The sequence below is a fragment of the Branchiostoma floridae genome, chromosome 5, assembly GCF_000003815.2.
Source record: "Branchiostoma floridae strain S238N-H82 chromosome 5, Bfl_VNyyK, whole genome shotgun sequence".
NCBI lineage: Eukaryota > Metazoa > Chordata > Leptocardii > Amphioxiformes > Branchiostomatidae > Branchiostoma > Branchiostoma floridae.
The window spans coordinates 20,959,720-20,973,957 of NC_049983.1; the positions used below are offsets into that span (position 1 = coordinate 20,959,720).

The 14,238-nt window shown below is 40.0% G+C and overlaps 1 protein-coding gene and 1 long non-coding RNA gene across 6 annotated transcripts in view; one reads left to right on the forward strand and one right to left on the reverse strand.

Moving 5' to 3' along the window:
• LOC118415978 (cadherin-like and PC-esterase domain-containing protein 1) overlaps positions 1-14,238 on the forward strand; it is a 77,041-nt gene that overhangs the window by 44,420 nt on the left and 18,383 nt on the right. For all 5 annotated transcript variants that reach the window (XM_035820972.1, XM_035820973.1, XM_035820975.1 and 2 more), the window contains 2 exons: positions 1,631-1,820; positions 2,100-2,280. In XM_035820972.1, the coding sequence (XP_035676865.1) occupies positions 1,631-1,820; positions 2,100-2,280 (371 nt within the window). The remainder of the gene's footprint in view (positions 1-1,630; positions 1,821-2,099; positions 2,281-14,238) is intronic.
• LOC118416007 overlaps positions 1-14,238 on the reverse strand; it is a 40,826-nt gene that overhangs the window by 1,817 nt on the left and 24,771 nt on the right. The gene's annotated exons all lie outside the window — the stretch shown is intronic.

Sequence of the window (14,238 nt, forward strand, 5' to 3'; positions counted from 1 at the left end):
GGTGGAGGGTTTTGTATTCCTGCAAAAGTTTTTTTTTTCTGTTTCTTGATGAAAATTGAAAGTGGAAGAGACTGAAGGCTGTGTTTTCAGTTCTGGGGATCCTGATCATGTTTTCCCTCACCCACATCCACAGCTGTATAAAAATTACAGTCATAACTGTACAAAGGTGAAGAATAGAGATGCTGTTACACAATTGCACAGTGTTTATCATTGTATTGTATTTAGAACTATTGAATTGTATTTGCTCACAAGTTGGTTATACATAGTTCTGAAGAAAGCTGCTTAAGTAGGATAATTCTGGCAGGTACTGCACCAATATGTTTTCCTTTTAAGAGAATATTTATGCCCTAGAGAGGTATCCATATCTGGGGTTATCAACCCCCTCATCATATGGACATAAGCTGGCTGCCAAACAAAAAACTTGAGTTAACAAGCTGTCAAAAGGGCTGATAAATCCTTGTAACGTGAAACCAAAATGTCGAGTGGGATAATTTCCTCAACAAGTGTAGGGTATCTGTCTCATTATTGGATTTTCTGTGGTATGGTTTTAATAGATCTGGTGCCATTCAGTCTGAGACCGGTTTCACACACCCCTATATGGTTATGAGAAAAGTTCATCTGTTGAAAATGTGTACAATATTAAGATCTAATATTTGTTTGACAGTTTTCAATAAGCAAATGCATCCCTTTAATGGAGCTATGCTGTCAACTAATATGACAATGTATGTTTTCCTTGTATAACTGATCGTCATAATTGGGTCACTTATCATCTAGATATCCAACAGTTGCAAAATCATATACCAGCTTCAAGAATATAAGCAGATGTTGACTGCAAGTTGGCCAGTTGTCTGTTTGATACAGAAGTATATCTTCTGCTAGATGTAGCTACCATCTGATGGTCGATTATTGTGAATTTGTGAGCTAGAACATGGGTACATTTTGTTGGCATGGGTAATCTTGATCAATGGTCTACTGTCAAAGCCTGTTTGCTTCAAGGTCAAGTGTACATGCTAGAGAGATTTTTATGGCAAAGGTTGTCATCCAATACCAAGTCTACTGTCAGGGTCACCACTGTCATCAGAACACAGAATAGTGCCCAGCACCTGAGGAATTACTAGCTCTTCTTGTATCTTAACTCAGTGTAACCATGCGGTTTGAATTTAGCCAATTTACATAAATCATCTAAATGTACAATGTCACTATACATGCATGCCCTGTTCTTTGGAGAGACAACAAATTAAGTTTTGCAAATATGTCACAGTACTTGGCACTGCTTAACACAGTTACATCAAAGTCTCCAAGGATGTTTTGTATGTTAAGTATTTGGTTTATCGTGAATTGATTTGGGGGGACACTGGACTCAAAAATGGTGAACTACTTGTATAATCTGTCATTAAGGACAAGAGCAGCATAGAGAAAGTTTATGGAGTTGTTGTCACCTAAATTATAGAATGGACAAATTAAACCGATTGAGTACTGAGTTGACCTTCTTGTAACCTTTGATTTATCTTTGATGTAGTATCACAATGTATTCGGTTTCATGATAAATGGCAGATAAAATCAACTGCTGAGATATAATTGTATGACCATAATTACCTGGGCTAACATCGTACCCATCTGTATTGTCCAGACAAAGCCACCATGCCGTACCTGTCAGGAGTCTTCACCGAGCCTAAGCTGGAGTTCTCGCCGGCGTTCAGCCCGCTGGTTGCGGAGTACCACGTGACCGTCCCGTACGACACGCTCCTCATCAAGGTGTGGGCCTTCGCCACCAGCTGTGATGCTGAGGCCAGGCTGGAGGAAAAGGATGGGCTGTCCAGGTGCGGGACATCTTTTCATAGTTTCTACAGTAATGACTTGAGAATCCTCCCTCATCAGTTGCTCAGCAGTTACAGCCTCTAGAAGAAAGGGTGGTAGTGTCTTTCAAATAACATTGTACAATCATTCAAGAGTAGACATTATTTCTGTGCTGTAATTTCCTGTCTTATGGGTCAGAATAAAACAGATATTATTCATATACTGCATACGTGGTATAAGATATAAAATAATCTGAGGTCTGTCTGAGTGTTGTGTAAGGTCAAAGTGTTTTTGTATTCCAGACCTGCTAACTACAGCCTGGGTCTGGGTGAGAACAGGATCAACTTTCTGGTGGTGGATCTGACCCACACTGAACCCTGGGTCATCAACACCTACACCCTGCACGTCTACCGAGAGCGCCTCACAGACACGGAGCCCGCCTTTAACCCCCGCGTGCCCCACCAGGTGTGCACAATGACACAGGTGAGTGGCAAGAAAACACCTGTTTCTAAGATACCGACCTTTTTTGTCAGAAGTGTCTTCTTGTGGTTTTACTGTCAGGAGATCAAAGTGGACAGCACCTAGCAATTGTTCCACTGCTCTGAAGATATACTTTTTCCTACGTTTCGGGGGTTTGTACTGCCTATATTTGGGGGTTGGTGCCATTTAACTTTTCCGCATAAGTTTCCACATGTAACAGATTAAAACATATTGAAACCAGTTGCAAACCAAGAAGACTTTTCACTGTTAACAAGTATAAAGCGATACCTTCTTTCACAAAATAACATTGCCACGAAAAGAGTGCTTAATGACCATCATTAATTGACGAGAAGCAGTATAATTGAATCATATACATGTACTAGTGAAATTCAGTGTCAGTACTCGTCCAGACACTGGGCACAATAAAACTTGCCCAGGTGAATAGGCACTGTTTTTGTGTAAAAACAGATCCATTGTCAGGATGAGTCTGACCAGCTTTGACCCCATTATCAGGTGATCAGTGGACATCCCCTGTGGAGGTTTTGAACCTTTGATCATCCCTGTCTGTAATGATGATTAGCATCAGTTGAAAGGGATCCATAAACTGTTTCTCTTGTTCAGACAGGGGAGTCACTGTCCTCCAAGGACAGAAAGTTCGCAACAAACAACAACATTTAGCCCTGCTTCTTTCTTTTTGTCTAGGCTGCACAAAATTATATGTCTAATTCCTAGTAGTCAACCATAAAGAAAAGATGTTGGAGGTACATGTATGATGGTGAATTTGATTGTTAAGAGATTTTTGTTCCGGTGTAACACCTAAAATGGTGTACTGCATCATTTGCCCAACAACTTGAATTGCTGAGTGAATTTATAGAGATTAGCAGGAAAATGGAAAGTTTCATCTTGTATCTTATACCATGAGTCAGAAACATAGTCTGAAGTCCTGACCTTCATCACTGTCTATCTGCCAGGCCCATGGATGAACTGGACAGTCATAAGCAATCAAAAAGAGAAAGACAGCAAAGCTATGGTCAAATCATCGAAGTCTCTAAAGTGGAAACTTTTGTCTCTTGAATGTTGCACATGTTCTGTTACGTCAGGTAGTATTTGTCACCAAGGTGACAGCTTAGGACATTGACGTCAACTCTATTTTCTGTTGTCAAACGAGGGTGTCAACCATGGTCAGGATCAGGGACTTTCTAAAGAAGCAATAACATGCAACCCTCAGTTTTGATTAAAAAAAGGTTATTTGTATATGACAGAAGTATTAACTTTAAGCAGCTTATATTGGACAGTAAATCAAAGCTTTCCCCAACAGAAGGAAGGTTGGTGATGTTGTGTCTCCCTGGAGCAAGTCTTGAGGTCTATGATTAGGGCGTAGGCCATGCCACCTGTGGCCTCACAACCATCATTCTTCATCAGTAGGGCTTTGAAGCAGGTGACAGGTGCCTAACAAGGCTGTCAAAACACCAGCTGGTTAGCCAGTGCTGAAGCCTGAAGGGTGCAGGCATGCCTTTGCCTTGCAGAATCCATGTTTTGACCGTGTACATGTAAAATGCATAGCTAAGACATTTTGCAGGTTAATGAACCTGTCCAAGGTCAATGAACTTCTTGCATATCATTGTCACAAAATTTCAACCCCAACACTCTCTTCATTCTTAATCCATGTTGTTCTCCTACGTATACAAACCATGATGAAGTCATAGTTTCTACCCACTTGCTACTCTCCACCCTTTGACTTATTAGTACCAGAGCCTGCCACACCTTTTTACAGCAAGGATAAATAACAATTTGACACAATACATTTACTTTCTCAGACTATTATCAACACTGAGATTGGTAAGAGAAGAGGGACATGATATAGAAGACTAGATCTTCAAATGGCAGATACAACAGAAGTTGACCATGCAGTCAATATTGTAGTCTTTGGATAAGTTTTTTTTTTATCAGTTCATGTGTATGTAGGCGTCAGTGCTTTTATGATTATATCGTCAAGTTGCCACCTAAAATGTTGAGGCAGTTTTCTTCGATAAGGGATCACAGTACCCCATACAATATGTCTGAAGTATGCTCCTCTTGGCACAGATTTGTAAATGGTATGTCCTATCCAAGTATGATAAGTACAAAAGTGATGAGATAAGCAGGCCCCTAGGGGCTATTATAGTCTCTAATGACAGCCTGTCACAAAGTCATGTTAAGTATCTAACTCTACGTCTGTCAGACCTGAGCTCTTGCCTTAGCTGGAATGATCATGGGCAGTCGAAAGCTAAGCTTATAAATTACTACTCTCTAAAACCCGCTGATTCTTGCTCAATAATCAATATTGGTTGCATGCAAACTGGAAAACAGAAAAAAAAGATAAGAAATGAGTCATGATTACCATCACATTGATCTCTTCCCAAATGTTCATTAACTTTTTCCCCAAACCTATAACTGACACACTATCGAAAAAAGAAATCAGAGACAAACATTCCAGACTTTGTAGGTAGTATGTGGAAAAGGACAAAAGACAGAAAAAGCATGTATTGTAGCTCAGTCCCAGACTATCTTGGTTAGTTAAAACATCACTTACATGTATATGTATCTTGAACCTTTTATCTTCTACCTTCTCTTTGACTTTTACTCCTTCTCACTATCTTGAATTGAATAACTCGATAGGTTGTCCAAGGTCTGAATCAAGTAAGCAGTAAACAGTTGCGACAAAGCTTTTCCATTGTTAACATAAGCAGGATCTACTCTACTTTTCCACCTGATCTTCAAATTGTGGTGGCAGAATGTTTCCAGTCTATTTTAGACCTAACTAAATCCTGCCATGTTTTTCCCCTCCTAGCAACCAAAAGTCTACACAACATGTCAATCAATCTGCCAATCCTTCCAACAATGCACCCAAAACATCTTCTACAGATCCCTTGTATTATGGTGATATAAGCACAAGTGGCCCCATTTGAAGTGTTTGAGTCTGGTTATTGTCCGGCTGATGTGCAGTCTGCAGTGATCACTTTGAGTTGGGCTGCACTTCTGGTAACAAATTGACTTTAAATCTTGCTTATCATCATGTAATTGGAGAAGCTACAGATGACAATGTAATGTATGATGAATATGTGTATTTACTGAAGTTGTTTCTTTTGGAGATAGTCATGGGGGTTTATCTCAAGTTTCAATCATACAAAAACAAGCTATCAAGTTGAACGATTTGTCCTTGGCCCAAAGTTACTTGTGATTATCATTGCCAACCATCCAATAAATTGAGAGAATGTTGACTGTAAAGTCATGTAAGGTCTTAGATAATGAACATGCAAAATACACAAAGGTTATTGTCCTTGTTGATATGAAGCAAAAATGTAGCAGTGATTAGATGTAAAGATTTGCCTCTCAAGTAAAGGGTTTACTCAATTTTACTATTTCAGATTTGTTATGTTGTTGGATTAAGTATGAGGAAGGATTAAAGGTAAAGGGAAGGAATGATTTTTATGACGAAATATTTGAGTACTAGTAACTATTTCACACAACAACCGTTTACTACTTGGAGAGCTTTCAGCACTCTATGACTTTGTCAACCCGGTAGATCTCAATGGTATTAGAGTTCTTATGATATTCTTATCCTTAAAACAACAACAAGTGTTTACAACAAATCAAGCTCAGTTTAATGTTAATAATAATTTTAACATTTGGTAATATTGACAGTGCTGTACACAGAGACATAAAGTTGGCTGAGTATGAGCGTCAGCCTGTTGACAATAGTTACAATTACTGTGACCTCAGGGCATGTCAGGTGTCAGAGGGATTCCCTCATGCACAATGGATGATTAACTTTGTATAGGACCAGGACCAGAATGTTACGAGCATTCTGATTGGCCAGTGCTTTTTTCCTTCAGCATTTGACATACAAATGTACGTATACTTTTATTTTTATTGAATTATGACAAGACAATATAATAGACAGGCAAGGCAGCAGCACTGACCTTTATTTTTTAATACTGCAACACATTAATTTCATTTTTATGTGAAAGTTGACATAACAGGTGTTAGTGAAATCTGACATGCTGGACTACACTCTCTTGTTGTAATGCTTGCCAAACATGAATGATATGCCATCTGTTAGTGAATGATTTTGGTTCAAAGGAGAATTATTCAATATTCCTTTAAATTTGTAAATGTTTCCTCATAAGCATCATACATGTACTCATAGTGTATACTTGTATGAATCATAGTTGTCTCATCTATCAAGCACCACGACATTACTTATCCATGAGATTTGAACAGTTTCCTGGGTATAACATCATAATCTTGTCACATCATTCTTTAGGTTATCAAACAATGCCAACACTGCCTGTTATGCTGCAAATACATTCTTGCCAAATGTCCTGCTAGTCACACATTTAGATGGAATGGAAATTGTAATTGCAACAGTTTGTTTGGCTCTTCGCACAGGAATTCAGGAAATAATACCCTGATACTTATCACTTATGGACAGCTATCATATCAGATAGTTTGGTATGGTATGATTGCAGTAATCAGTCATCCTTTGTCTCACACTTGTCACTGTTCTGGGTATCGTGTGACGTTGATTGTAGGTTATGGACTTAAGACTGTCTGAGCCGACACTTATCAACGTTGAGGAACCAGAGCTTCTTCAGCCGTGTCCCTGCGACATTTCTGAGAAAAAGTTGTCCCCTATGAAAAGGTAGAGCTCTGAATGATTGCGCCATGAAAGACGACAAATCTGCTGTGATAATTGTGTGTAAACATGGCTGATTACAGTGGTGGCTACAGGGCCTTACACTATGGTTTAGGCGCCGCCTGCTATTGTTGTAGAGTTTCAGGTATTGTTACAGCTTGATCCCTGCTAAGTCCCTGCACAAGACCCAACTTAAGGTGCCTTAAGACCAGCTAATCTCCACCAAATTGAGAAATATCATGAGGGCACTGGTGTATGACGGCATGGAGAAGTCTGTTTGCTGGTTTGTTGGAAGTTGGTCAGTTGTGTACCAAAACTGGATACAATAGTTCTCTCCTGTTTGCCAGCTTGTGTTAGGCTAAAGGTGCCATGAAGGAGTGCACAAACTGTGATAGGTAAAGAAAAGAAGACAGGTGACACATGTTACCTTTAAGTCTTGCCTCTAGGTAGGTGTATTATCTTGTCATGTTATCCATCATTGCATCTATTTATATTGCTCCGATGTAAAAGAAAGAGACCATCTTGGGGACCTTCTTCCAATTCACTTTCTTTTGCAACAGCTCAGTTTTTCTCATTGTAGTTTGTGTCTTAGAATCCAAAGTAGGAGATTGTTGAATGCATCATGCTTTATATAAGCTGTGACAATGGTACAATGGAGTTTTAACGTTAAGTGTTGCAATCATTTTAGAAAAAAATTGATGAGTGGATACTTTCCAAAGGAACTCTTTTTTTGTCAAAACAAAAGAACAAGTCATTCTTTAGTCCAAAAGTTACTCTTTGAAATCCTTTTAGTATTACCACCACCAGGGTGGTAACTAGGACTTAAATTGTTACAAAGTTTAATGTTTTTCTCTTTAATTGGTAGAAACATAACTGCACCTCACTGCAGTAATACCTTCTCCTGCCATAATTGCAATCACTTTATCTCCCTCCGTTGGACATGTTGTGACATGTGTTAAACTGAAGATGTGATGTTTTAGATTTCCACTACAAGAACAACTGATTTATCTGATCAACAAGGATTTTGACACCTTCTAAGTGAAAGATATTGGGTTTTCAGGTGACATGTGGCAACACCATAATCACTCAGGTGGCTTTCTGACACCAATCTGACATAAATCATTTTCACAACAACTGTCACACTGAGTATCCTTCTTAATCATGGGTGAAAGCTTCACCTGTTGCCTGCTAAGGTAGCCATATGTCATCAAATTTGTATTGGCTATGGGGTTAGGCAGTAGATAGAAGGAAAAGTCCATACATGTTTTAGAGGTGCATTGTTTATCTTTCAACACAAAGTACACATATCTTTGGCTATTCCAAGGACAGCGTAGGGCATTTATCGGTCACTAGACTTTTGCTGGTGTCATGATTTATTTGGGATGATTTTTCAGACAGTGAGTATTCAGTATGATGACGTCCTTTGTTTGTAGCCAGTAGACCAACAAAGATAATACTGGCCAGGAGAGGAGTGTAAATTACAGGTTAGTAGACTGATTGGGATCTTGGAGCAGGCATCAAAGTTTGAGGCAGCCTCCCTGCAGGTGGGAGACATGCATCAAATCTGTAGCTGTCTGAAGTCCACACAAAGGGAGCCTCAACAGGTGTGTAACAGGTATAAATGACAGCGGAAGGGAGATGTCTGGAGACAATGGAGCATGCATTTCTGTGCCCTTAATTAAGGACAGGACAACAGGAGGTCAACAGTCTTGGAGGTCCTGTGTTTGAGGAGAGCCACACCTCAAGCACAGAAGAACCCACCACACCCAAAGTACAGTACATTGTAGGAGGCCTTACCAGTGTGAGTGGATCAGACCCATTCTTGCCTAAACAGGGTAGGGAATTCATGCAGCTTTGCCTGTCAATTAGTTGAGCTTGTTTCTGACTTGGGATGCTGATACAGTTCAGTGCTCAAAAGTGATCCAGAAGACTTTCTTACTTCCATCCCTTCATGTGTAATGGAAAGTTTTAAGTTACAGACACCTTGTAGAGGTAACACAGTTGTAGAAATATAATGTGTGCTGTAGGACAATAGTCACTGTTTTTGCATTATTTTTCCCATTCAACTTATATCACTGCACCTGATTGTTAATCACCATGGTGACCTGAGCATGACTTGATAAGCTGTTCTCCCATGTATATCTTCAATTAATTCTCAAGGGATTCTCATTGTGGTGGTACTTCCTTGTTGTGTGAGGTTTTCCACAGGTGGGTAATGGTTATCTATTGTCAATAACGTCCTCAATCAGAGCCTGACAGCTCTGAAAGCTGCAAATTGTTTTACTCCTCATTAGTAGGAGGTACAGGGGCTAGGGATGTCCCTGTAGCTCAACTAGTAGCAGCTTCACAGTTTAGCTTTTGGTTCCATTTACCTGGTAACTGCAAGACAAGCGTACCACCTTAGGTTGGGGCAGCACCTGCCTTACGGAATGAACAAAAAATGGCGGTCCCATGTTTAAGGAGGTGCCTCAAGCATGTTAAAGGCGAAGACTAGCAACTCCTCCATGTAAAAATATACCCTGCAAGGATTCTTGCTGCCCTATTTGCCACTAGGCACTAGAAGGGTCTGAACAAACAAGCAAACAAACAAACAGAATGGTCTCTGCGACCTACCTTGTCTAAATTATGTTAAACTTTACGAATGAATATTTTTATTGATTGTGCAATAAGGTCCTTATTTGCATGATTTTGTTGCAGTACTACAAAAAGCTGTTTAGATGCCTTTGTCTTCTGACCCCTACCAGCCTACCAAATATTACTAGATCCATCCACACTTTGGAGTTGTACACACAAACAAACAAAAGGCATCAAATCATAACCTTCTTGATGTAGGTATTACTTAGCTTCCTGGATGACAGTTTCTGCTATGTTTATGCCCTCCAACAGGGGGCTCTTCTCAGACCCGCACATCTTTTATCACCTTGACACAGCTGGGAGCAATTCTGGGCTTAGGAGAAATGATGGGACACTTCCTGTCCTTTGATCATCCCCTTGTACAGGAGATTCACCGCAGCCTGTACCTGACCTGTACAGGTGGTAGTCTTCTCCCAACAGCCCTGGCACACAACCATCATTGCTATGGTTTTTAACCCATCATTCCACAAGGCGTAACATACTGTTACCAGTGGTCATGTCCGCAGGGTAGTAGTAATTCAGCAGAAAAGTAGTTCCCTGTCCTTTCTCTGAACTCTTGGTTGTACATTATCCATCAATGTTACTGTACCAAAAGGGGTTTCAATCAACCAGGTCTACTGGATGTACTGTACCTGCTTTCATACCTTCTCAGTCCAATAATTGTACTTGAATGTTCAAGGTTATTTTGCTAGCTTTTATATTTTCTGTCTATTCATTTATTAATCTTTAGGGTAACCCCTTCAGTTAATAGCTGACTTCTAAGGGAGCCCTTATAGATGAAACCAGATGTAGTTTCTCTTGGCCTGTGCTAAATTTTATTCAATAAAGCAGTAATCAGTTACATGGCAAATTCTGGTTGCAAGGATGTAATGGTTACCACTCCCCCCCTTGCTGTTTAATGAGCTGATATTACTTCAACTGGCACCGCCCATAGGTCAAAGGCTCTGACAGTTCGGTATGACCTGTGAGTATGAAAGTGTTACCGTAACACTGTGCTTCAGAATTTGCAGTTTTGTGCTGTATTGTATCTTATAAGACAAGTAAGGAAAGAACATGAAAACTGAATTTAATGTGGGCTGTCTCTAGCATCTAGCCCACTCACAGTTCCTTACACTAGTCACCATGTACAGTAGATATCATATCATAATCAGCACCGTATCTATGGTGTATGAATGTGATTAAAGTATAAAAGATGTTATGGATGAGTGAGAGGACAGGAAGTCAGTAAAGTCCCCATCCTCCAGGCCATTGCCATCCACCTGCCCATGATATGTAAGACAATGGGATTACCAGGCTTGGCAAATAAACCAGACTGTATATTCCGGTCTGTACATTTCATCCCTTGAAACAGGATATGTTTTAGGTGCATCTTGGGACAGCTGGGTGCATTTGAAAGTTTTTCTAGAGGGCTGTGGAACTGCATCTGATGAACTTCCATCAGTGGCGAGTTGTATCAACTGTATTGTGTTTGTATGGCGTTATATTTAGAGAACAAAATGCAATATATGTAAACGTGTAATAAGGGCAACGCTTGTCAGCAGAGTTGCAGTTACTTGTAGAAGTCCTAACAAAGTCACAGATAACTTCTAAGTAGTATGCTGTATGAATAGTTTCGATACTGCTCAACCTCCTTGGATACTGACATGCTTTTTAACTATTTTTTTAATGTCCATATACACTTAAGGTGATGTTTGTCAAGAAGGTGTTAAGCTGGTATAATCTGTTGTTGACCTTCTACTGTATGTACCCCACAAGGATGGACATGATACACATGATATCTGTCTTCAAGGCCAGCATGGTGATGTCCCCTCACAGCTGCATCCTCCATCTGGTCTGCCTGCCACATGCCTCACCCTCTCTACATGTCCCCAAGGACGGGTCTTAACATGGGCTAAATTATAGTAAATAGCAGGGTTCACCTAGAGTCATTGAACTACAAAGTTCCTGTCTTGCCAGTTTGTGTTGTGAAATATGTTACAGTACAAAATAAATGCATGCTAGGTACATGTACATTCTGTCAGCTGTGATACCTTTGGTGTTGAGACAGGATCAGCTATGTCCTCGGGCTGTTTGGGAAATTAATTTAGGACTGACAAAAAAAGAGCCAATTTGGATCACTAAACCATGCCTGCTGCTGGGGCTCCAGTGCCCATGGGGACAATATCAATAAATTCCAGTCCATATTTCTCTCCTGCTCCTTTTGATCCTTGGAAATGCTCAGATGCCTTGTATTTTTGGAACATTAGCATCCCAGCATGATAAGTGCTAATTTTGGATGAAATTGCCCCTTAATTGTTTCATTACAAATCTTCTGTGAAACTGGAAACACTTGTGTAGAACTAGAAGATAAGACATCAGCAATATAAGAGGGTCTACATGGGTGTTCCGACAACGATTTACACTGAATTCAGAAGAACCCCCTACGTATTACGCTAAATCAAGGCAGGCAATTACGCTAAATTTGGTCGCCTCGCTACGAATTAAGTAGATAAGATGGTTTTCCCTACGAGTTATGGGAAATAAAAAATAGGCTGCCTATGCCTTACGGAAAAGAGCATGCAGACCCTCATATAGACCTGGGGAAGCCTGGGGCCATCAGTACAGTTATTTGTCATCAGGGGTTTTCACTTGACAGATTTATATTTTCCTGCTGTGAGGAGTTTTTCTCACAGAGTTTGAGAATATCAAAATTCCTGACCTACCAGGGGATGAACCATTTAGACTACAGGGAGGGGATGTCTTCAACAGGAATTGGTAAAGTCTCCAAACAATATGAGAAATTATCTGTTTTTACTGGATGATGATCCTGACGTAACCTTTTGTCAAACTTCAAGTCAAGCTAACACTGTGTGTCAATTAGCATGTATGTATCTGTGACCATTTCCCTCCATCCATCTGAAGTTTCCTCTGAGTTATCATGAAAGCTGGAATGCTAATGTAAATATAGTAAGTATACAGACATGTTTTCAAAATCAGAGAATCTTATTTCAAGTCGATTCACATTTCACACTTCTGTAATATAGATGAGTATACTTAGTTTTAAAGAAAATATGTAAAGGGGCCTCTACACCTTAACTTGATACAGCGTAGGAACACAAGGAGAAGATATTTAGAATGGAAGACCATGTTACTGCAAAATAGTTTGTACCTATCCGGAGGTTATGGACAAACAAGTGTCCTGTCTGCCCTGCTATTCACCTTTGCACAAGGGAATGACTTTGAAGTGCAAGGTCATTGGTCAGTATTGACTTCAGGGATGTCCAATGACTGTGTGTCCCTGAATCAGAGAAGATGAAGGGGTACATAAATCAGTTTGGCCCCTTTCTATCCTGCCAAAAACACAGCATAGCATAGCAAATCTTCAGCTTGCTTGGTGGTAACCCCTCAGGAGTATCTCTGTTAAATAGGTAAGAGCTGTTAAACAAACAACAATGCCTTATCAATATCAGTACTTGTGCAGTCATCCCCCTTTGTTAAATCTTGTGTATTTGCCTTGGATGAACTTCGATGATGAAGGGTTTATACCTATGTTTTATTGTCACCGTGGTAGATTTCTGACCCAGAAAGAAAGGATGAATTACTTTCACATGTGCTGCTGTCTTGTAAAATCTAGTTCCCTCCAAGTACTGACAAATGGCCCGTACATCGGAACTCCTATTTTTACTGTCAGACAGGAATTCTGGTCCTTGCAAAATCGGTGACTGCCACAACTAACCTTTTCTGATAGGTGAAGAATCAAGTTCTAGTTAGTAACATCTATTATCATAATACCGGTACGTTTACGACGATTTCTCTAGCCATACTGATTTGACAAATTGTCAACGCATCATTTTCTCCAGTTACATGTTGCTGTTACAGGTTACCCTTGCCACTTCTTCTGTGTAACTTTTCTGCCACTCTTGTCTTGCTAAAAGCGTAATATCGTAATTGTAACACGCCGCGGAATTACACGGCGAACGGGCGCGTGGTTGGGAGGGGGTAAAAAATACCGGTAGGAAGAAACACGGCACAATTAACTGCCGCTATGTACATTTATACATCCTCTGATGTTCCTTCCTTTTCTGTCAGTAAATGCATAAAACATAAACCTGCTTGAGCATACAAAATGTCATGAGAAAACGGACGTATACTGTCAAGAATTTTCATTTAACTCCTGTCCGTCACAACCGCTATGACGTAACACTTCACTGCCAGCGTAGATATAAAAATGGCGGGAAAATGGCTGCGTACGTTCAATTTTGCCCATTCAGTCGTAGATCCGGGCTATTATGCAACGGTTCTTCACACTTTTACATGAGTTGTAGGTCACCAACAGAAATTCAAGATTGTTGTTGAATCATGTTCGTCTTGTGCCGTGAGCATGTGTAATTATGATCTATAAATTTGGCAATGAATGTGACAGTGTGTTCGTCCCACGACGAGCTGCCTACCCCGAAAAAGGTACTGAAAACTTTTGGACTTGTTGTCTTCGAATACATTGTTATCGATGCTTTGTAAATTATGTATTGGACACCTAGATGTCTGAAGTGTGCACAGCTCAGAAATAACTATTGTTGCATGTGTCGATCTCTTTAAGTTCCAGTATTTTTAATCTACCGGTATAAGTCTTACTACCGGTATTATGCCAATGCATGTTACATGTACAATAA